The 25,090-nt window shown below is 43.3% G+C and overlaps 1 protein-coding gene across 1 annotated transcript in view; it reads right to left on the bottom strand.

The window, feature by feature from the left end:
• Nucleotides 1–1,070: 1,070 nt before the first annotated feature.
• ZNF423 (zinc finger protein 423) overlaps nucleotides 1,071–25,090 on the bottom strand; it is a 164,706-nt gene continuing 140,686 nt past the window's right edge. The window contains exons 5-7 of the mRNA XM_086621013.1: nucleotides 24,818–24,949; nucleotides 23,133–23,248; nucleotides 1,071–1,597 (exon numbers count right to left, since the gene is read on the bottom strand). Coding sequence (XP_086477139.1) covers nucleotides 1,568–1,597; nucleotides 23,133–23,248; nucleotides 24,818–24,949 — 278 coding nt within the window. The 3' untranslated portion in view covers nucleotides 1,071–1,567. The remainder of the gene's footprint in view (nucleotides 1,598–23,132; nucleotides 23,249–24,817; nucleotides 24,950–25,090) is intronic.

Genomic DNA, 25,090 nt, shown 5'->3' with positions numbered 1-25,090 from the left:
TGCCCTTGTTAGTAAACTCACTATATAAACTAATTTGGGCATTGACTACACGTCCTCGAAAACATTTTTCCTACAAAATATCACTTACATGCTCCAAGCCCGGACACAGAACAATGACAACCAGTTGTGCTCTAGTTCAGTGCATCAATTTTGAAAGGTTCTAACTGTGCACGTTCCTATGCCACAGTCTTGCAGAGCCTTGTACATCATGGGAATGGGTAACCACATCATTTCAGCTGTCAGAACTGCTAAACATCTTTCATGATGATTATGATTCATTCAAGCAGGAGACACCATGAGAACTACATCTCGCTAACTTTCCAAAGGTGTCCATGGTCCTAAAAATTACTGTTTCTCTGACTGAGCATATAACTTACCTCATTACCATAGGATATGTTTAAAAAGAAAAAAAAAAAAGCCTGCTAATTAGCTCTGTTAGGCTGCATGATGGCAGTTTCAGGTGTCAGAAGCATGGCAGTTACATAGAGCTACAATACCTGTGGGCCTAGATGTCCACGTGCTTGAAATACACAGTCTCCTACCAGGGTCCCCGAGGCTTGATCCAATATTTGCACATTTGTATACAATCCACAAAGCTATTTTTTTTTTGGATTGAAACAAAGAAGCACAGAGATAGGGTCAAGGCGGCTGTAGACCAGGTCCCTTCCATTCTTGTTGACTTGAGTAAAAGTTAAGAGTATTATAAGCTAGTAACACCTGTTTGTGCCCAGATTCACAGTAGATGTTCTTACCTCACCTCAACCTACCATGGGGGCCTGGGAGGTGCATCCAGGAGCGAGCACAATGCCAGACGCAGGAACGTGGCTTTCACTTTCTCCCAATCTTCCTCCTGGGGTGCAGAACGCTCTTTGCTGTGGGGTGAGCCATCACTTTGTGATTTACACACATCAGCCAGCAGCGGTGATGCAGCGTGTACTGACAGACAGACAAGCGCTGACGCTAAGCTCATGTATTCCCTTTATTGAACTGTACTAGTTATTGCAATCAGATTAAGTCACATTTATAAAGCAGACCATCCAGTTGCACTGAAACCGATTATATTCATTACATAGTTTTAATCACTGTCCGGTGAACTGGCAAATCCAATCAAAGCATTAGTCTTTAATTAAAAAATTAAAAAGAAACATTCAGACAATAGCCAAGCAATCACATCACAATGCACAGTTACCTAAAATTGCAATTAAAAAGCAGTTAACAAAAAAAAAAACACACCTAATCTTTAACTATCAATATAATACAAGAAGCAACAAAGGGCAACAGCATCAAAGCAGATTTATCTAACACTATAAATTCAGTCAGAAGCAGAAGCTCTAAAGTACACTAGCTGAAGCAGGACAATAAAAAATACTGAGCATGGAATACTTTTAATCTCTTCCATTAATATTCATTTCCAGCTGCTTATAATAGCAGCGCCTCATGGCCAAATCATTAGAGTTTTACATCTGGGTTGCAAATGACACTTTGATTGGATGTAATGTTCAAATGGTCCTCCCCACTGTGCCACCGTCAAGTCTTCTGCAGAGAGGTGTCCTGTAGTGCCAGTGGCTCACTGTGCGTGCTGGCTCAATGTGTGGTTCTGGAAAGACGAAAAAAGGAGACACGCATGAGGGGCAGAATAATAGAAAGCATGCCCATACCCTCCTACTCAGTACCATTTATGCAGAGCTCGACATAAAAGCTTCTCAATTATTACAAAACAAAATGCAATAAAGAAAAAGTACTCATAAGTAACAGCTGCCAATATGACACATTTGCTTTGTTCTGACAGATCTGTTAATGCTGGCATGAACTTAGAAAAAAAATGCTACAAGCCAAGTACAGCCATGAGGGTTTCTTTTTTTTTTTTTTCCCCTTTCAATACATATGAAGACAGTGGTAACACTTCACGGGCAAAAACTGTCTTTGGGGATTCCCTTAACTGTAACAATTAAAAAAAATAAATATCTGATTCGCGGTGGGAACCCTTCCCATATTTTACTCTTTTATTCTCACTGGTACCGGGTGCAAGTACTGGCAGCAAGAGACACCAGATTGTGACACACACTTCTCAGTCCAAGAAATACTTCGGCAATAACAGCTGAAGTGCCAGTTTAGGCACCGGGGTAATACACCCAGCAGAAAAAGGCTGGACGTGTAACCCACAAGTTAAATCTCTTTAAAGAACAGACTTTGCTCTACACATTTCTTTCAGCAGTTTAGAGTCTTTTTTGTTCCCTTTTTTCCTTTTGGTAGATTTGTAATAGCCTCATGTCATGACAGTATCTCGCATCAGAGAACTCTGACCTGTCTTGCCATTTTGTGCAGGAGCCAATAAATCCTGAAGCCAACCTTGGAGATGTATTTTTAGAGCAGTACCAATTCACCTATATTTTGTGTGCTGACTGAAACCCCAGTCCTACATATAAGCTCAGCTTTATTTGTGGGATTACTCAACTATTTGAGCAACTAGAGATGTGCTTCACGGTGAGCTTTTCTTGAGCTGCGTCCCCAGCATCCCCAAATATAAAAATTCATTTGCATTATTTCAAGCCTAGGCAACGTCACCAGTCTCTGTCTGCCTAATAACAGAGCTGGGCAAGTCCGACAGCTTGAAGAATAAGTTTTTAAACACGGAATGAATTTTGAATCTAATTATTTATTTACAATGACGGAGCTTTAAAATAAAGTAAGATATGTTAACTTTTCATAAATCATCTGGTCCTTCTACTCCACCCACGGTTACCTCTCGATCACGAAAAAGCATGATCCTCTGCTTTATCCAGAGATGACGTCTCCCTAATGAAAACCGTCTGTGGAAGGAGCTAACGGGCGGCCCGCCATGCGCGGGGCCAGGCGGCGGTGACCCATTTGCAGGCAGGAGCATTTCTGGACTGTGCACTCCCGAAAAGTGACCACCAGGTGTCAGAAGCGCTGCTGAGTTATGGCAAAAGTTGTCTGCGATACTGGGGCGGGCGGGCGGCAAGGAAGCTCCGCACAATAACGGTCCGGCCCTACCGTGCCAGAAGGTTATGGAGGCGGCAGAAGCATCAGAGCTGCCACACGCCCGGAAGGAGCCCTTGTGGAAATTAAACACAATCAACTGGCGAGATCACAAAATAACTGGTCCTTTTTTAGCACAACACTAGCCCTCCAAACACACCCCGGTCCATGACGCTACATAGTTCAGAATCAAAAACCAGAAGTGTTGAGCAAAGACCTGGAAAGCTTACTGGGGATAAAGCATTATGCTCTAATAACGTCAAGTGAATTGACAGTTGAAACTACTTTGCTTTTAGACAATTTAACATCACCAAACATAAAATCCAATGGCTTTTTACTTTGCTATCCGTGGAAGTTTTCCCGGCCTTAAGAAGGAATGGCCTTTATTCTCAAATCAAGGAAAGACTTTATGGAAGAGGATGGATGGAGCCCTGCAAACACAATGGCAGCACAGACAAGCTTGTGCACTAAACCTAAGTGGGAAAGCATGAAAATGTTAAAGAATACACAGGCCACTCTGTGCTCAGACACACTCCTCAGCATTTTAACAATGGTCATTTCTAGTACGCTTCATTACAGTTCTATTTTTAGGTCATCCTGAATATCAATTAAAAAAGCAAAAGGTCTACCATTTCCAAATCAAAAGAAGGGCTATTTGTGGTAGACAAATCCATACTTATTTAGGCAGTGTCATTTAAAAGATAATGCACAATCAGCACTGGATGCATGACGCACAGTCTACAGTCAGGGAACACGATTTCAAACTTGTGTGGCTGCTGCATTGATTACACTAGGCAGGTCAATAAAGGAATGGTATGTGGCTCTAAATCTGATAATGAAGCTTTCATTGTGAGCCCTCCCTCCTCAAACACAGGTTAATAATATGTTCTGAACACTCCTAATACAACAAATATACAGGGTTTGTGAGCAGAGTTTACACAAAGACACAAACAGATTACACTCAAATCCTGCAGCCATTCAGAGCTCGGTCAGACAGGAACTGAGAAACCAGCTGTGCCATAGGGCTATCAGTTAAAAAAAATAAAATAATACATTTTTCATATGCAAATCTTGATTTTCTCTTAATGTCTTGGGAATATACCATTTATTCCCTTTGCATGCGTTACTGGCAATCAATATGCTGACTAGTCCCTGGATCAAGCAGTTAACAAATACAGCCACATTTTATACAGGACCTCACAAACGTGTCTGTAATGCCTATGGACACAAGAGCCTGTGTGTGCCGAATCCTGCCCCAGCCTTTCCAAGAGTGGATCCTGCACAAGCCACGCGCACAAATGTTGGCAACCCCAAGTGCTGGTGAACACCAGACCCACCAGGTTCCTGCATATGCAAATACTGCATCACCACCACTGGGGTGTATTCAGAAGACCCACGAAAGCCTGGCCGTATCCTCTGCAACAAGTATAGGCTTCTCACATATTGAAATATACGTCAGACCACACAAACATGCTTTCAAAAAGAAATCTGGCAACCTCTGTCTCCTATTACTAGCAACTGTCATGTCTTATCTTCTTGCGCCTACTCCCTCTGCCGTGAGCGGGTGCAGCTTATTGGAATTGTGCTTTGCGGATGTCAGAAAGTGTCTGAGACGTTCAGTGCTTACGTCTCTTCTCTCACACTTGTGTTTTGCATATTTGATCCATGCTTTATCAAATAACTTTATTAGGCACCTCTGTATGCGCTCACAGACAAAGAAAATCCCCCCTGGCTGACCAGACATTCAGAGCAATTGGAAAACAAGTAAATCCTGGCATTGAGAATGGCTTGTGCCTTAGCAGAAACAGCTTCCATCCCAGTGCTACACTGGGCTGTTCCAGGCAGCAGAGTGAAACCACCAAGGCCAGAAGGCAGCAAGCGTTTCGAAACGTGTAACACTACGGGAATGCCTTTACTCCAGTAGCCTTCTGCTGACTAATTAGGAAACTTTACCCACCTTTCCAGCAGGAGGGTGGGCTGGCAGGAAACGGCTCGGGCGTGATTTTTCAGCTCTAGGAGTTACGGTTAAAAAAAAAAATCTTAATGGCGATTTGCAAAGGAAAACAGAGCAGCCACAAAAATGAAGCCTCTCCAGGCATCCTTGTGTGTTTTGCACATGCCTACCTGCACACAAGGCCATCCATACACGTATGCATTTGGGGGCCTGCAGGACATAATTTGGAAGCTGAACATTAAAAATGGTTCTTCACAGCTCCTGTTAGGCCCCCTGGTTTATGCATGGCTCACAGCTGATACCCCACTGAATACATCATTCTGAGACATTATTGCAGCTGGAAAACTCTACAGCAGCACTAAGTCACCTGTCAAGACCAAGTAAGTCACAGCTTATTTATAGGACGAGGTTAGAAAATCTTTTCTTAATAATCATGCAAAATGGATAGCAATTCCGTTAGCCACATCAGTGGGAAAAATGCAACTACCCCGAGCCTCGGGGTTGTCGCAGTGTTTAAGCGGAATTTTCTACTGCCTACACAATCCCCAAATGAACCGTTTGTGGAAGTGTCTGTGACCAAGGAACTGGGCAACGGATTTTGCAGGAAATAAAAAGATTTCAAAGAATGGCTGATTATCATCCGTGTAGATACTGATTGCTCTCCAGATCTTCCCTGGGGACACCCCCTGCCTGCCCTCTGGATGCGGATCAAGCCATTTGTGCAGGACATCTACAATGAATATTCTTCTGTTTTTCTACATGCATTATTATGAAAACACTGGCATGACAATCTCCATTTTCAGAGCACTGTGTCAAGAAGGAAAGCATCAGGCTTGAAAGATTATCACTTACAGCAGTTCAAAGAACTCTTACAAGCTATATAAAGATCGAGAGAAAAAACACACACAAAAAAGCAGCACACGATGGAGCAAAGCTCCAAGCCAGGCAGTCAAGCTGGGAGTCTCCCACACCGCAACGATGTTCAGTGCCAACAAGTCACAGGTGTACTACACAGGAGCAGGTGAAAAAAATAAAATGCAACTGCGAGGGGTGTGATAATGGTTTGGGGCCATAATACATCCAGTCTATAGCACCATTGTGCATCTGTTATGTATTTAGATATTTTGTACCAGCCGCTTAGAGGTATACTGTCTGTGTGCGTGAACACATACACCTAAAAGACCGTATGCTATACAGGAGTTAAGAAGCAGCACAAGGCTAGTGATGCCCATCACCCTCAAGTGAAATTCATAAGCCTTCGGCAGAGTTACATAGAGATTGAGACTCCGATTAAAGGTTATAAAGCCTCTCTCCCCCCTTCCAAACCCCATTAAAATGAACAGAAATCATTCCTCAAATCATTTCAATAGGAATTATGGAGATAACAGGTTCACGCGACAAACGGCCAACATGATGAGCCATTGGGCGACCTGTGCGCATGAGCACACCGGGTGTGTGGAGAGAAAACATTCCGTACTTGCTGCCCGCACGTCGCTTCTCCAGAGCCGGCTGCTCAGCCCCTGCCCGCCCTGGCTGTCCCCGCAGCTCCATGCCTGGGGACACCGGGGTTGCTGTGGCACTGCAAAACCACCCGGTCTGGAAACACCAGCCTCAGACTGGAAACTCCGACCACGGGAGCAATGCATGAACATAGCGGCCTGATCTTGTGACACGGAAGGTAATTTCTGTTAATCCCTGTACTTTTCCCAATGTGCAGGGGCTCATCCAGACCCCAGCAAGAGACCAGGTAGTTTCTCTCCCTGCCTCTCCCCACCTCTCTGTCCAGGTTTCCACTACCCCTTCAGGCACCGCCCAGCTCCAACGCAGGGATCAAGGTCTTGGCTGGGGACTCCTTGGGGATGTGCTCCCTCCTCTCCATTCTCTCTCCTGTGCCCCTTACGAGGTGGGGCTGGGGGAACAAGAGAAGCCATCCTTCTGTTGGCTGTCAACACACACAGCTTGCCAGACAAAAACTAAACCTCAGATTCACGCGTTGACTTGAAGCAAAAGTTCCTCTCACATTTGAACATATACATATAAAAAGACAAAACAAAACCTCCAAATTGCTACAAACAGAAGTTGGAGTGTCTAAATATTTACAAAATACCATCTGCAGCATTCTTTTTTCAAACAATGTTTTGCATCTTTTGAATTCAACAGTCCAAAAATCTCTCAGCCACTATTCCTCATCATATACCTATAAGCCCACACACATATGTGCACAAGTACTATTTCCCTCTAACAGCAACCCATACAGATCAAAATCTTTATGCCATGACTTTATAAAGAGATTACTTTAGGCAGAGGACACAAGACGACCCTTGCTTTAGCCATTGGAGATTATGCTCTCTACAGAAAGCTGTGAGCCTTAAATTGGTGCTGCTCTAATCCTAAACTGGAGAGGCATTCAAGGGATGCCATGACCCAGAAGAGCAAGAGGAAAAAAACTAAATTTAAAAAAAAAAAAGAAAAGCACACTGAAGGCAGGGGGGGAGGGAGAAGGGAGACAGAAAGGGAGAAAAGGATAGCAAGCTTGCTTTACAGGATAAACTCCCTTATTTTTATTTTTAATTTCTGGTTGCTACTTTCCCTTTGTGATCAGGCTCTATAGAAAAATCACCTTTGCACCTCCTTGCAGTTTGTATGTGCTTATTTTTAGAACTGTTTGACAATTATCCAAGGGTCTAAGACTAACAGATGGCCTGTCTTAAAGCCTCATATGTTCACTAGTTTGCACTTCTGACAAACAGTAAATGTACTCAAGAGTGTGCCATAAACAGGGCTGAATGAATACTCAGAACACAATTTAGTTAATACACTTCATTAAAACTGATAGTGGTAACCAATGTTTCCCATAAAACCAGGTGTTAATTCCCCTTCCAGTTGTTTCAGGTAACTCTTACCCAGTGACATTTATATGCTTAGATCCTAGTTTTTCAGGAAATACAGTATTACTTCTTTCCTTTCCCCTGGTATTTCACCCACTACATAAAATGCTTGTAACAAGTGAGCTCCAAGTTATCATGGCACTCAATAAAAAAAAATTGTCAGGCAAGACAGGTTCACATGTCCCTTCTTTATTTGAAGAATCCCTTGAAATTGAGGTAGAGGCAAACGAAAGGTGGCACATCCTTTGTGAAAGGAAACGGCTGCCTGTGTTACTGCTTCCTTCATCTCCCAGCATCTGATAACTTGCCATGCGTCAGTCAGTCCCCGTGTCAGCACACTTGGAGACGGCACTTCAACAAATGCAGTTAGGAAGCTGTCCTTTACAAGTTATTGAACCAAGGAAAAAAAATAAAAACCACTTTGTGTGTCTCAGAAAATACGCCTGGAGGTTTGGTGTCAGCTGAACAGCCAAGTTCGCCATTTCCAATGAAAATATCTGCATCTGAGTTACTCTGACGCTTGCACATCCTCCGGGGTTACTCCGGGGCCAAATGCACCTTTCACTGGTACCAGGACACAGAAATACTCATATTGCCAGGACAGAGCTGGCCCTGGCACCCCTGGGATTTCTGTACCCGCTGGGGAGGCTGAGCAGCCCCCCTCAGTGCCCGCTCACCTGGGGTACACTCCGAGCACCCCTGGAAACTTGCCCGGCTCCTCCGGCAACCAGGATCTGGCTCTTTGTCTGGGGTCAATGGGAAGATTCAAAACTTGTAAAATATTTACAGGGAAAAAATGCCTCTCCGCACGTGACCAACTAAATGCTGTCTGCTTTTTTTTTCATAAATCTCTTTGTGTGGCTGGCATGTTTCTGTTTTGAAGTGTAACTGCCCAGGCGTTGGTCTGTAAAGCCCAGGCAGACCCAGACGCACCCCCCACCCTGCCGCCTGTCTTTGTTCTGTGCCCCAGGAGCTGTGTGCTCCACTGCCGTGCTGCACCATCCCAACAATATACTTGCTCAGTTTTATCTCTATACTTATGTTGCTTCTGTTAATTTTAATGTATTCTTGAATTTTGATAGGCATTTCTGTGTTATTCTGGGTTTGAAAAATTACCTTTTAATGCAAATACATCTCTTAGAGTTATTTTTCCCAGCGCCAGCCTTTTCTCACACCAGCTAAGGATTTTTTAGATGATTTATGAATTTAATTTCTCTTCTAATTCAGGTTGTTTAGTCCTAATCAGACTCTGACAACTCACCTAAGATACTTTCCCCTTTCCACTTGAAAATAATAATTCTGTATCATCAGTCTTCCAGACCTGCCATCTCTTTCTATTCTTCTCTAAAAACTCAGAATAAACCAAGGTGAGTCTATTACAAGTGAACTCCAAATGTGAGCCTAAGCCTGGCATAGCCTCTCCTATTTGATTAAATGTCTCACCGAAAAGTCTTTGTGCTTATTCCAAAAACACTGAAATACTGAAAAATACTGAAGCACAAAAGCAAACTGAGGCCTTTGGGAAAATCTCCTTACCATGGCACTTTCGAAATAAAAACCACAGGATAATACATTATTAAGAGATAACCAGAGCCTTCTGTTAGAGAAACTAGCCGTAAACACACCATGATTCACCGAAGCACCGGATGAAACCAGGGAGCTAATAATACCTGTCCTGAGGGACTGCGCACCCCGGAGAATTTCACTCAGAAATGCAGATTTGTCAGTGTCCTTGTGACTTGTAGTCTACACTACGCCATGCGCAAGATCAAAATAAGCTGAGGGAAGAACCTTACATTCAGGAAGCATAAAGGGAGAGGGACAAATTTAATTACTGTTGTCAGAAGTGCATAAAGCCAGAATATTTTTAGAATTCCTCCACTCCTCCCCCAGCCCCACCGTTTCTCCCTGACTGAATCCCAGAGCCGTTGCTGATCCCGAGAGCAGAAAGGGCTTGCAGGATCCCAGCACGCTGCTCTGCCAACACTCAGCAATTTAACCTCAGCTTGGACAGCCTGTGTATTTCTGGGGAGCTGGTCCCACAGGCACCCTGGCGCTTGGGGCCACAGCCACCCCTGCACCTCCATGGACGTGGTCACCCTCTCAGCATGCAGCAACACACATGCCCTTCACCAGACTTCAGAGTAACCCTCCAAAGCTGTCCTAATGAATGCAAACACCTCACTTCCAGTCTGTTTTCAAATCTAAGCCATGCACTCACTTCCAGTCTGTTTTCAAATCTAAGCCATGCACTAATCAGGGAAAGCGTCTCCTGCCCACAGGTACACTCCTTTGCCTGGGCTACATCAGAAACTTCAACGCACGACTCAGTGCAGACCTGTTTTATCTACTTACAGGTGCTACTCAGGGAAGCAATGTGTTTCAAAATCATCTGCAAGAGGAAAACCATTTTCCAGGAATCCTTCTTAGGTGTTCCTCTCAAAAACGTGATTTGTTGATTTATTTGAAGCCTATCTCAAGCAGATCTCGTTAATCCCTCCTTGATCTAAGGTAAATCACACAGCAGAAGCCAGTTAATTGTTCATTTCTGGGAAGGCTGGCATCATCGTTACGGGACTCTTTGTGACTCTTCTATAAACACAAAATGATTTCCTGATTGGGTCTTTACTATAGTACCATGGCTGGCAGCCTCTCTCACTCTTTTGCTCAAAAATACTTAGACAAAAAGGGAAATGCTTTACATAGCTCCTTTAGCAGTCACCAGTCATAATGCATAGAAAAAAGCTTCATTGAGTGACTGTTGCCACAGGAATATAACCCAACAAAAGCCAGGAAATTCAAAGCTGAACCTAAAACTGGCTCCTTAACCTGCCTTGCTGTTCTTCAGTATGGCAGGGGTCACTGAACACCCTCTGAATTCCTTTAGCTTTTTTTGCTGCACCAGCTAAGTATTCCTAGTGTTAAGGACAAGGTATAAAACAGTCTCAGCCTTAACTATGAATTTGAATAGTCGGAACAGACATTAGCTGGGGCACATCTTTCAGTCTGCACTTAGGCAACACCCTCCATCGAATGATGGGAGTTGCAACTGACCCACGTTCCTTGGACCAAACAACAAGTGTGGACAGGTGGCCGTCATACGAGCCGAGCCTACCTGCAGCTCGGCTGCAGCACATCACAGTCCTTCTACTGGTAATTTTTTTTAAAAGCAGCAATTAAAGTAAAATTCCTCTGACAGAATACTGATCTGACAAATTGTATTGCCTTGTGTTATGGATACATTTTTCTTAGAGGCAGATAAATATTCCTGTCATGTGGCACCCACATACTGCTCAGGCTGACAAAACGGCTGGTCAGTGACCTGTTGCCTTGGATGTAATGGCTGTTACTTCTGGTTTCCAATTTCAAAAGGGGTGTAAAAATCCTCCAATGCAAGTCTCTCCACTATAAAATAGCAAGGCCACAGTTTATAGAAGTACTTTACGTGCCACCTCGTTGGTGTACGTGCCACCAGCAGAGCAGACAGGATTGTGCTCAGCCCACTGCCTTGAGGAATTAACCCCAGAGGAGCTAGTCATGTGAAAGAGCCATGCAGGATTTGTTTCCCTAAGTAAAAGAGGGGCCAAAATATCACCAACACGAGCCATCTCCTCCAAGACATCACAAGACAAAATAGCGAGGCAACGTCACTGTGGTATGTGTGTGAAATGACTGTAACTGTTAAAAAAATGGGATTTCCCAGCCAGTCCTACTCCATTACAACAGTGTCATCAGCCTTAGGAAAATCTGCCTTCTAAACTGGAAGATGCTACATTTTAAATAATCGTGATTTCATGCAAAGATTAAGAGCATGTGTCGGCCCCAACGGAGGACAAATTTTTCAGAACTAAATATGTTTGAAACCTCCTCTCTACCCCTTTTGGAGACACAGTAGTGCAATGCACCGATGACAGATACGCTATAGGCAGTCAAACCTCAATGCCCCTGGCAATTTACTCAGGTTTAACTGTGCAACAGAAACAAATGAGGAGGCTCGGTGGTCAGGCAGGACTGTGCCCCGGGGCTGGTGCAGCACTGGCAGTGCTTTGGCCGTTTCTGCACGGTGCAAAGACAGAGCAATTTGGTTCCTTGGACATGGTCTGCATAGAGGCAACCTGTGGGTGTCCATACTGCCTGCCCAGGACATAGCACGGAGGACACACAAGATGCTCTGCAGAGAACCAGCTCAAGCACGGCTGAGTTGATAAGCTCAGTACTGCTGCTGCCAAATCTGGGCTGGCTCATGCAGAGTTGGGGAGACGGAGCCTCACTGAACCCAAGCTGACCTTGCACAAAGCTATGAGCTGTCTCTACACTGATCCCATCAGCACATACAGTCTTATCTCTATCATCTAGATTTTTCCAACAAAGCCCCATCACCTCATTAAGGATGCACAGTTTAGTACATTGCAAGTTATTCTATTAGTATGAAACATGAAGAAAGAAGGGAGCATTAGCGATCTGTGCATTAGCATTTACTGCACAAGCCGGGTCACTGCACACACACACCCAGCCCGTGCATCAAACATTCCCGTCCCGTTTTCGTTTAATGTAAGCAGCAATGGCAGGATAGGCACAATCTGGAAACAAGCTGTATTCTCTATTATTTTACCTTTCTTCCTTTCCCTTCTGGTCAAAGGGAGATATAAAACTACTCTCAAAATATGATGTTAAAGCAGAGTATTAATTACACAGACATTAATATGTAACTGAATATACTTCTCTGAAAGCAACTTCAGAAAAAGCAACCAGCAAGACTGTTCCAGCGCTGTTTTCAGGTCCCTGAGAGTAGGCTGGGCTGAAAATATTGACAACCTTCCCGACAAGAGCACGGAGGCACAGACAGCCCTCTGTGCAAGCCCAGCTGCAGAAAGCCAAGTTACCGACCGACTTTCTAACTATTCCTTCTCCTTTTGTTCTTATCAGGTCCCATTTTTTCCTGACTACTCATCACGCTTGCTCCATGTATCCAACCTCGCAGAGCTATGACAACAGGTAAGGCAGTGAAGAATTAGCAGCCGTCTCTCTCGTGCTCTTTAAAAATCACCCTGGGAAAACTGGCTCTCAGGATTGGCCACAGGGCAGGTCCTCAGCTCGCTCCAGCAGGCAGGGCTGGAATCACTGCTCCCGCTGCCTTTCAAATGCCAAGGAGATAAACCCTAGGATTATACCCTAAATCTCTTACTCAGCAAATCAGAGGTACACCCAAGGCCTTTTAAATTTCTTCATGAAACTATTTTTCAAATTCCCTCTAACGGTAAAAGTGATGGGCGCTCTGCCGGCACCACAGCAGTAGGCAACAGCAGTACAGCATCACTCCAGGATTTCCTGTCTGGAATTTAAGCTTCACGTCTGAAATACAACACACACACGACATTTGTACGACTGAGGAAACACAAGACGCTTGCCATACATTTATTATCTTCCTGGGGAAATGATATAGAGGACAAAAGAGACTATATTTACTCCCTCCCCAGCTGCTTTTACAATCTAATAATTTATTTCTCCTGGACATAAATTTCAGATTTAAACGAAATCCCTGAAACCTAAAGATGCCACATGGTAGAGGCTAGGGCAGTATTTCTTTCTATTTTGGAGATGAAGTGCTTAATGCATTGCTCTGTTAACCAGTAGCCTTAAATTTCGGGGAGAAAAAGAGACAAGCAATTAGACTGTGGCAGACCCTAGATGCAAATACAGGTGACTGTGATTACTACGTTCATACACAGAGTTAAAAACATCTGGTTATTGAAAATTATTTTCTCAGTCCATGGCTGTTTATCCAGGTTTCGGTTAAGATGCTTACTTTTTCTGCAGCAGCCATACTGGGGGATTCTTTTACAATATTTTCCTTATGCAGTATCTATGTATCATTCACGTTTCTGAAAACTGGGGTGTTTTCTATGACGTAAGAAATCTCTGCAATTAGAAACAATCACATCCTCTTCCAGAAAAAGAAAACAAATAAAAAACATCTCCAAACCCTTCTAGTCAGCAGCTAAGACAGCAGTGCTCTTAAGGCGAATGTGAAAATCCAGGGTGTAAATCCATGTTAACTGTTACAAATATATCCATCTGTTCAGAGACTAACTAGTGACTGAAACTGATGAATCCACTGAAATGTAATTTTTGAGCCCACTAGCGTCTGTTCTCTTCTAGTAATAAAGTAAATGCTTTTCAATAACTGTGCTGCTTTTGAATGCCAATTTCCATTTAAGTAGGTTTTGCTTCTCTTTTTTTTTAAAAAAAAATAAAATAAAATAGCAAATGCCTTTTCTTTCCAAAGGTCAAACTAAGCTTTTAAAGAACAAGCAACACTTCAGCAAGGCAGAGAGGACAAAACTCCAATCAGATAAATGGGCTGTGTAATGACTGAGAACCACGGCTGCCTCAGGTTTCCTGAATGGGCTATAGGATAGAATTTGGCACAAACACTCTGATGTTGAAGCTTATCTCTCTTTTACTGCAGACAAGAAATTCACTAAAATATATAAATAATGAATGTGGCTGGGGATCTCTGCTGGTACTACTGCTGGTTCTGCAAGATGCAGGAGCAGAAACATACGCTGCTCCATGTTTGTGTTATTAGTGAATCCTTGTTCTCCAACAATAAACACAGAATATTTTATCTGAAATGGCTTCTGCAGCACATACTATATAAGTTTCAGGTCTCTAAAAGTGCCAGCAAATTGCAGAAAGATAAGTTACAAAGACGTACCTAATTTGCTGTGATGAATTGTGTGCATGCTTCAGTGATCAAAACTGCAGCTGAGACCTATTATATTTAATGATCTAGACATTTCTTGTGAAAACACTCAGGCATATACTGTTATGTCTGGACAAGCACCCCCGTTTTGCTCTGGCAGCAAGCAAATGAAGAGACTGAACTTCTAAAAGCATGCTGTACACCACCTTCGATGAGCTCTTTAAAACTGAGGCGGATCAAGCTGCTCTATTTTCCTTAAATAATGCTCATGCTCTGCCCTTTCCAGTGCCGCATCCCGCTTCCTTTGAAAACCGAAGGCAGTTCCTTTGGATGCTAGCGACACTTACAGGAGGAAACGGAGCTAATCTGTGCTCAGACCCCAACCACGCTCTACGGCAGCTTCTACAGCAGAAGAAAATCAAAGGGGCTGTATTAGAGATCTCTTCCCACCAGCACGTAGAAAGAAAAATTGCGACGAGACTTTTTGGAGAGAAAACAAACCAAAACAAATTTGCTATTTGCCTACATATTACCCAAATGTTCTATTTCTAGTTTAAGGACTATGTCCTGTTTAGAAAGGTACACACTGCCAAGCCCGGTAAGGCCGAGCAGCGGTACTGGGATCTGCAGTCCCTGAGGACACCGTCCCTGCACAGCCGGCTGTGCCGACGGCCACGCTCACAGCTTACAGCCCCTGTGCTCTGTGGCTCTACGTGGAGCAGCAGGAAACAGGCCTTCTTACCACCTTCCTGTGGGGACAGGAATTTCACCTTGTGAACGTACGAAGGACTTCCGAATAAAAGGTCTAAGGCTTCCAGGGCTTTACATCTGGCTCCTCCAAAATTTTCCTGCATGGATCTGAGAATATTGTTCAACCTTTGCCTTTCCAAATTTGTAAAACAGGAAAAAAAACTCACAGAAAAAGTGCTGGTAAGCTGAATCCATTCACGGTTATAAAAACCAGAGAGATCTGCAGAGAGGAGCCACACAAAATATTCTTGGACCACGCATCTGAGAGCTTATTTTCTCCCTCCCTGGTCAGTTTGAATCTCTTTCTATCCTTCATTTTTCAACAAAATAAGAGTAAAACACAAATGTGTGTGTTTAATTCCAGAAATAAGGATTTCAAAGTGCTATTTCATTCACCTGAGGAGCTGCTAAATACTATCACAGTGGTAATTTGTGATAGCGTGTTAAAGAATGAAGAAAAGGTATTTGTTAATTGTTGACATAACAAAATTAATTTTCCATCCCTAAACTTTTTCTCATCTCTCCTGTGAGCTCTGATGCAATGTTACTGACTGGCACTGCTGAAATGCCAACTTGCATTTCTCATCCTTAATTTCTCTCTAAATGTCATTAGTAATTGTTATTGCCAGACCAGAGAGTGCAATCTGGTCTTTCCGAAAGAAAATCCATTTCTCATTTCTTCTCCTGTGCTTCCTCCTTTTGGTAAACGATGGATGTTTAACACAGCCTGTGTGCTCTGTTTCCAGGAAGATGGGAATGCATTAATATATCTGGAAGTAAAATATTCCTGCTTTATTTATTTACATACAGTATGCCTGGATCTTTATGAATACCAAATTGTATATTCAGAAAGGTCTTTAAAACACATCTTTCAAGAACACTAACAAGTGTTAATTGAATAAAGCTAACAAGTAGGGGAAGGAAACACCCTTTAATCTGTGCACGCAGACTCCTCTCTGGATGCTTCCATAAATTCCTCTTTTTGGTAGGCAACAATGATGTCAAATATAAAAGCATATTACAAGATTTTTCTTTCTTTCTGTCACATGGAAAACAAGCCTATTCAGTGAGATGGGTAAACTGGTCTAGCTTTGGCCTGGATTAAGGTAGCACCCTCATCTACCCATGCAAGTAAAAATGGTTTCCACCACTATGAGAGGAGATGAGCTTAGACATCTGTGTGCAAAGGAAAACCTGCAAGTGTAAAAGGTTGGCTCCTTGCGTATCATTGTATATTGTGCCAGCAATTTGTATAGTTATGTGCAGCTCCTGCAAAATTTGGTCTCCAATACTTAGAGGTGAGTAGTACCTCTGCACTTCGAGTTAATTTTGGAAGGGACTCTGTCTCACAACCTTTAACTGGGCTGCCCGTAATCAGCACATCTTACATTGGCGTGTCTGCATTATGTTTTGTAATGTATATAAAGTAATTAGTTCAAAGCTAGGCTGCATTTCCACATCCATTAACTAAAGGCATCTTATCTCAGAATAAATAGACATTTGGACATTCCCAGCCAGGAATTGTGCTTTCAATAAACACAATTGATGCATATACATTGTCTCTTGGCGGCTTACTCTCCTGCCCATCTGTTGGGATGGCATGGTGCCTACGCAAAAGTTGGTTGGACCCTTGCCCTAGGGCATAGATGACAGGCAACGACGGGTTTAGCTGGGCAGCCTGAGCACTGGATCCAAGTGCCATCTCTGCTGCAGGAAGCCCCTTCTGTGTGCCAGCGCTGCCACATTGGAACGACATGCCTCCTTACACTTGATCACACATGTTGACATTTGGGTGCGCTTAAGTGCATTAATGACTGAAACGATGCCTTTCACCTGGCTCCCTTCTTTTTTTCCCCGGCTCTGCATTGCTGCTGGGTCTTCTGCACGTGTTAATGCGAAGTTGCGTACACTTTGTCTGCCAAGGCCAGCCACAGAACGGCGTTAATGGTGTAAGAAATGAAGGGTTTTCTGATATGGGATGCGCTGCTCCAGTGCCAGACATTTCCAAGCTTCATCTCAGGTGAGTCTTTGCAGACTTGAGAGACCTTTCTGCGTCTCACTGAAGGGACCCCAGGGATAAGGATGCAGCAATATATTGATCAGAATCATCTTTCCAAATGAAAAAATGCACCTTGTCACCATGTCAAACTCAGGGCAATTCAAGATTTCTGCACCATCCTGTTTCAACAGAATTGGCCACACAAAAAGGCCATGCAGTCTGGATTACGTGGCTGTTCCAACAGTATCCCCATCCCCAGAAGCAGGAAACCCCACCTCATTTTGTGCTCGGGAAGAAGGTGCTGACAAGTCACAGAGAGGTGCACAAGCATGAACAGCCCTTGCTCTTACACATAGCATTAACCTCTGTGGATGCCAGGCCCAGGAAACCTCCAGCGTCACCCACACCGAACCTCAACTGCAGCTGCTGCAGAGCCCAGTGTCAGCCCCGCATAGTCTGCGATGGCCTTCCTTAGCTTTGGTCCTTATGAGAGCGTGTTCCTAACTCCAAATTTTTAAACAGTCGTATATTCCTGTTTCAATACATACATATTGAATACTGGAGACCTAACAGGTAAAACTCTTCCCTACTGTGACAACAGATCAGAGATAAAACTTGTGGTTTCGCAGTCCATAAAGAACGTTCAGGCAGACAGACTCAACATGATGGGTATGTGCCTACAGCACTTTTAATTTTTAATTATTGTTAGTTATAATTATCTGACTGCGTCTGAATGAAACCCAGCAATATGGCTGGGATAGATTTTGGTATTCTTGTAATTTATTAGCTTTATAACTACTAATAATTAAAATTTAACAATACTCCAAGCACCATAGCAACATTTTTTTAAGAAACACTAGCCAAATCTGCTAGGATAATTGACTACATCATTTTCAGGATTTTAAAGGAGGACTAACATCAAAAAAAGAGAAGAAAAAAAAAAGAAAAAAGGAAAGAGATAACAGACTCTTAAAAGCCTATCAACTACCAAAATGCAAAGATACAAATTCTGTTCACAAAAAAAAAAAAAAAGGATTTTACTTGCAGAAAATTAATTCTACACATAATTTTGTGGGTGCTTCATATGAAACTTAGGAAAAGCTTGTGGTTTGTTTCCAGCAAGAAGTTCCTGGTGTTTAACATCTAAGTCACACATAAGTTCTGAAATACAGCAAAAGTTACGTCAAGTGGAAGTACTGCCTTGAGATAGAGCCACATTCAGGTCCCATTTGTGGCGCCATCCACACACTACCCCAGGGAAAAGTATCTTCTGCAACTTCATCAAAATACCACAGATTTGCTTTTCTCTCACTGACTGTATGGACACTGGAGCCCAGAAGCACTGAGATATTTCAGTGTTGCAAGCACATAGGGCTGTTTGGAAGAAAAATTTTACTCCTATTTAAGTAAGATTTCTTGTACTTCCAGGAAGTAGGTAAAGGCCATTTTTCAAGTAGGAGTTGGAGACATTAACCACTAAAAGATTTTGAAGAGCAGGATACAAACCTGAAATTGACCATTGGTGGTAAACTGAGCCCTTAGAGGTAGCCCTGTGGACTCACCTCAGTGCAGGTGGGTCACATACAAGCCAAGAGGCTCTCGTTCTCCCCACATGCTTCAGGGGACACTGTTATACCCAGATGGCCCCAAGGACGACTGGCATGAGCAGTGTCAGATGTTACTTCTCATCACCTCACTCCCAGGGAAGCCACCACAGGTACAGATCAGCATCTTAAGGTCCCCCATCGGGCCACATCAGACTATGTGGTGGCTCGCTGCGGTACCCCGCTTGTCTGTGCAGGATGCAGCCCTCTATAGGAGACACAGCTAACATCGAGCTGACATTAAAAGCAGACTTAAAAAAAGAAAACCTGCTTAGGGCTTGATCTGCTGTAATCAGCAGAAAGAATCCCAAGGACTTTGATGTGGACCAAATCAAGGCCCTAGAGGACGTTCATGGCAAATCATTATTAATATAATGAGGGCAATTTCCGTGCAGTACTTCACGCCTGTTTATGGATATATGAAAATTGCCAGCTTTTCACATAAAATAAAAGGAGGAGGGAGACAGACCACGGTGTTAGCCAATGAGCCATAGTAGCCACTCTCCTTGCGATATGTGTACATTTAAAGAAACTGGGCACTTAAAATGACAGCAAATTCCTCCGGTGAAGCTCCCTTAATTTAGTGGTTTGACATATCTCCAAATCTGAACAGAAAAGAAAGCCCTTTATTCATAGCAGGCAATAAAACACCTGAACACCTGTGCTAGGAAAGACCTGGCAGGTACCCTGCTCCCTTGGTACCTGGATTATTTGCGCATTGTTTATTATATCCCTTGCCTTAGTTTTCATCAATTGTAATCATTTAGGAGGAAACAGTATGATTAACAGTACACAAGCAAACAGCAGGAATTAATCCTTTAAATACAAATACTTCATTGGTTATGTGATGGCTCCTTGGAAAAAGCAGTGTGGCAAAAGAGTGCACATGAAAATCCTCCTTACGTTTCCTCCGAAAATCGCTGCTCAGTCACAATTTGCTTAATGTAATTCTTGATGCAAGCAATCGAGGAGGCATCTTTCCCTGCTGTGAATAACACCACAAATACAACTCTTAGCACCCACTACGGATCATGATTTCTGACCCATCTCCAGTGTTGGCAGGGCTCCCTGCTACGTTTTAAATAGTAAAGATCAAAATTTCAGTTGTCAGAGAGCTAGCTCATCTCCCACGTCTGGGTGCCCTGTGTGCTGCTGTGGCTCCAGCTGGCTGCGAGAAGTGGGCATGCCGCTGGTGGCCAGCAGCTCCTGACACAGGTCCTGGAGATGGGGCTCTGTCTGAAAGAGATCCTTCTGCCCTGCACGTGAGGAACCTCTCAAACCTCCACCTCTATGCTTGTTTCAGCAAGCATGTTTCAGTAGGGGGAATGAAATGCCATAACCTTGGTGTTCTATATGTTAGCTATAAATATACTTTTTTTTTTTCCAGGAGATTTTCATCATATTCATAGCTGTCTATCTCACAAACTGAGGATGTGAAAAATGAGAAGCTGCCAGCCTTTCCTCTTCCGCCTTAAGGGCACATGGGGTTATCACAGATGACTGTTTCCTTTGTGTTTCATGCTTAACCTTACCATGTTTTCTTCCCTTATTTCCAGCAAGATAATGTAAGCAGTTAAATAACATTCTGCTTTCTTTTCTTCTGGCAATTTCATCAAGATAACCTCACTGACTCATCACTCCAGATTCACACCAGAATTTCCACCGTTGATAAAATAAGCTCAGCTCCTCAGAGCTTTCTTAAGCCTTGGTTTTACAGCTCCATCAGATGGTGTAAACTTCAACGTGTAAAACTAAATTAAAATACAACTACTAGTTCAGAAGTGCAAAGAGGGTTTGATTGCTTCCAGAGTGCTATGCTGCCGAAGCAGTATTTGCACCAACCACTAAAAGTATGTTTACGGTGGCAACGTTTCTCATCACATGGCATACGTGTGCCCTTCTGGGCTTACGTGGTGTTTACTCTAACTGTTTAAAGAAATGTTCACAAATCAGCAGGGCTAATTCATGCCACTCCTTGTCATCTCTAAAAGTTACTTTTTCCCTGTGCTGCCTGTCATTTTCCCCACCTTCCTTGTTTTTCTTGCTTTTCTGTGAGCACCCACTCTGAATTTCTGCTTGAAATAGTTGAATGCTGAATTTTTTAAAAAGTATTTTCAGTGGTTTCACTTAAAAATACAAAGAAGTAAAACAAAGCATAGGTTCAGATTTTGACAACAGTTATTTTACGCCAGTGGGAAAGCAAGATCAGAACTGAAAAGTCAAATTCATCAAGTGGAACCCCTTGATGGATGGTGATTTGCCCACATAAGAACAACTGCACTGTTAAGAGACTGAAAGGTTTATGCAGATTTAACCCTAACTAGCAGCTGAACAACTGGCTTACTAAAAACATACTAAATCTTCATTACTTAACAAAAATATAACCAACCAACAGTCAAGGAACATGGAGCAGGCAGCTTACACACCAGAAACTGATGAGATAATTGTGCCGAGGCAGACTGGTTCAGAAGTCTTGAGCATTTCTAACTGATTTATACACACATTTTGTGTCCTCCTTGGCTCAGGTATTTGAATTAGTAAAATCCCTGGCATGAACTTAACACACATTTCTGAGTCACTGCTGAAACAAAGACTAAACTGTGCAGCTAAGTATTGAATTTTCATTCAGCCAACACCATTCAAAACTACTCATGTAATTATTACGAGCACAGAAATTTTAAATGCACACAAATCCTGCATAAAAACTGGAAGATTACAATCATAATTTATCTGATTAAAGCCACTATTTGCAGCAATTTTGCAATGCACAACACTTCAGAATTGAAACACTATGTAATTAAAACTGTTAATTGCAAAAAATGGGCCGCTGTTAAGACTATAATTTAAGAAGGTTCTCTTTATTTGGCCATCTGATTTTAAAGGTTAATGCAGTGACCTAGGAAGCCAGTGCTCCCATTTCAATTGTGCTGGCATTTTGACCGAACTCCACTTTAAAGGAAAAACGGGAGGAAAAATCAGAGCTGGCTTTGCAATACACTGTCGCCTTCATAAAACGCTCATAGTGAGAACACACAAACCCTAAATCTGCTTACTTTATTAAAATATTAACAAGGTGTAGTTAAAACTTTTGTACACTTATGCAAATTGGGTTGCTAGAACAAGGGAAAGAAGAGATTCCCCTGGGAGGAAAAAAAAAAATAAAATCAACAAAGTGAAAAGATCAACCATCCTTCCACAGCATGACAGCATGACACAAGAGGCAGCAGCTTGGGAATTCCTCAAGATAAATAAAAACCCTCCAAAGTTTAAGTAAATCATGGTTTATAAAGCTAATAGATTCAAGTGAGGCATATGGTAGCATTCTATAAAAAGACCATATTTGCCAGCGGATGGTAGCAGTATTTGGGTGGCTGTGCTGCACAGGTGTGCCCCAGGAGGACAGCCAGGGTGGGCACCTCCCTGCGAGCTCTTTAGAAGGGCAAGCTCTGGAGGTCCGTACCCATGAGGTGTCAGGCACACAAGCCACGGAGGTTTCTGCATCTACGTGGGTTTAGTGCCAAAAGTATCAGTGGGATTTAAACCCCAGCCTCACCAGCATGCCTCCAAGGTGGCCCCTGGGGCTAGGGCTCTGAGAGCAGCTGCAGCAGCATGCCCAGGTCAGGGTCCAGCCCCTCTGAAAGGCTTGCTGCACCCAGGAATGGGTGCGGGCCAAGCACCAGCTTTGCAGGGGCTAAAACTGATGTGAGTGTGGCCCCAGTATGCCCAGTTTGCATAACCTGTGGCTTATTAATGTGCTAGTGCCTTGGTGGACCCTCTAATTAAGCATCGTGTTGAGCTGCATCCATGCTTTCCTGTCATACCTTGGTGGGGAAAATTCCTTTACTTTTGACTTAACAGTGAGAAAGGGGAGGGGGCAGCTACCATTTGCTTAGTCTTTGTATGTTAATCAGTGCCTAAATTATTAATAGAGAAAAAGAAATTATTTACAAGGTGTTTGACGTAGACATATCAGGATGTTGCAACACTACTGTCAAGAGAAAGACTCATAAAGAATCATGATATCTGTCTCATCTTATTTATTTATTCCAGCCACGTTCAGAGAACCTTTTTTCCTGATAGCACCCATGGAGGCAGGAGGAGACAGAGACTGTTTAAGGGCAGAAGAGACCATACCGAGGGTTTGCACCTTTTCTAAATGCTGCACAAGGGTGATGGCTGCACAGAGAAATCAACAGCTTTAGCTTTGCTTTTACTCCTGTTGTAAACATACCTGAAGCTCTGTTTGAAAGAAGAACTTCTGTGGGCACTGGGAACAGTCATAAATTTTATCTTCCTGCCCGTGGACTGCAAAGATGTGCTGCTGCAGTTTGTTTGCCTGTACAAAAACTGAAACAACATAGTACGATTAGTTAAGATTGCTTCATATGAGGCATCTTGTCTTGAACTACACTTTTACGATTGCAAAGACTCAGAAAAAGTCCAAGGATATCTGCCAGAGAAGTGCCGAAACACTCCGTTCAGCAGAATTTCCTTACAAGTAGTCAATTTAGAGTCTCCAGGCTGACAGTCAGCTTACTTCTAACAGAGTCTAAATCCTGCATGGATTTTTGATATTTCACATAAAGCTAACACTGTCCACGGGTAACTGGAAGAACTCAATCACCAGACCAAAGAGAGGACGTCACCGCTCCTGCGGGGAGCCCTGGGCCCACGGCAGGTGCATCAGATGCATTTTTAATGCATGACAACTGGGCCAGGAGAAGCCTTGACGGCTGGTCGGGAAGACACGTGGCCCAGAGAAGCATTTCTGGCAGACACGTGAACCTAAAAGGGCAGCCTTGTCACAATTTTTAGACCTTTTAAATGGGTTGTCCCTTCAGTATTAAAAAAAAAGATTATGGCTTAACATCACAAATATTGCAGGATGTGCAGTATGATTTTGAATTGACATTCCGAATTTATCAAGTGAAATTTGGAAGTGAAACATATTGAACCCCAGGCTTTAGCTGGTTAAAAATATATCTCATTTAATTTTTGTCTCATTTTATATGAATGATCATCAGTATGTGAAAATAGCTTCTTCAGCAGAATTAAACACATGCACTCAGAGTTATTTAACAGCATGTTTCAGGAAAGAATAAATTAACTCCAAGCTCACACAAAAAAGCAGGTTCTCAACTTGCGGGCCAAACCCTAAGGAGCATGGGTTTGCCTTACTCCCATCCAAGGCAAAGAAATTGCAGGTGCTGCCGTGGCCCTTTACTGACAACAGGTCCAGAGTCACGCATCCCTCAAGCAGTCTGGAAACCTAGATGTTAACTGCTGTGTTGAGGAGCAGCTAAAAGGCAGCCTTTAACATGCATCCTGCAGATCCTTTAAGCGAGACCACCCAAGATCATTTGCACTGATGAGACAGCTTAAAATGAAGTACAGGGAAGGAATACGTGGGAGGCCCTCAGACAGGAGTTAGAGATGTGCCACCATGAGCAAACTGGCCTTAAAATAACCTCTGAGAGAACAGCTGGCAAAATTATACCGTAGTAAAATCTGGTCTTCTCAAACCTTTACTCATGTGAGCCTCACCACCGTGAGCAGACTATGAGCTACCTGGCCTTTAAAGGGTCCTTGCTCACGGGAATAAAGGCTTGCAAGAGCAGGTCCATACCTTGCAAGTCCCACACTTGGAAATGCATCGCACCTTTGAGCCGCAAGCTACAATTTAAAAGGCTTCCAACCAGGGTGGGGCTGATGGAGAGCCCACCGCACATGGCAGTGCTGCTCTGTGTCAAACGCCACAGAGCTGCTCTTTGGAGCAAGCCCCAGTTTCAGACAGGCAACGTTTTGAACATTTCCAAGCACAGTCAGGAAAGGAATACAGTATTTTACAAATCCCCCGAGTGTCATTTCTGGATCAAGCCATGCACGCTGAGGCTTGTCTTGGCCTCCCTGTCTTACCTGTGAAACAAACAGGGCATTTGAATGTGCCTCCCATCCCCTCAAAGCTGTGCTCGATCAGGTGACACAGGAGCTTTGCCGGAGAGTCAAACATCTGGTTACACAGCTTGCACTCATGATTGATGCCTTCCTCTGCAAGGTTCAAATGATACAACTTGTTAGTGACACAGCAGATTAGCATCGGGGATGCAGCAGCAGTCGGCGAGAAACGCCCGTGCCGGCGCGCACGACTTCAAGGACCCGCAGACACTGCGGAGGCTCCGGCCCCAGCGG

Source organism: Tauraco erythrolophus, chromosome 15 (genome assembly GCF_009769465.1).
Source record: "Tauraco erythrolophus isolate bTauEry1 chromosome 15, bTauEry1.pri, whole genome shotgun sequence".
NCBI lineage: Eukaryota > Metazoa > Chordata > Aves > Musophagiformes > Musophagidae > Tauraco > Tauraco erythrolophus.
The sequence above is the reverse complement of the archived record's forward strand: the minus strand, read 5'-3'. Positions and strand labels throughout refer to the sequence as shown.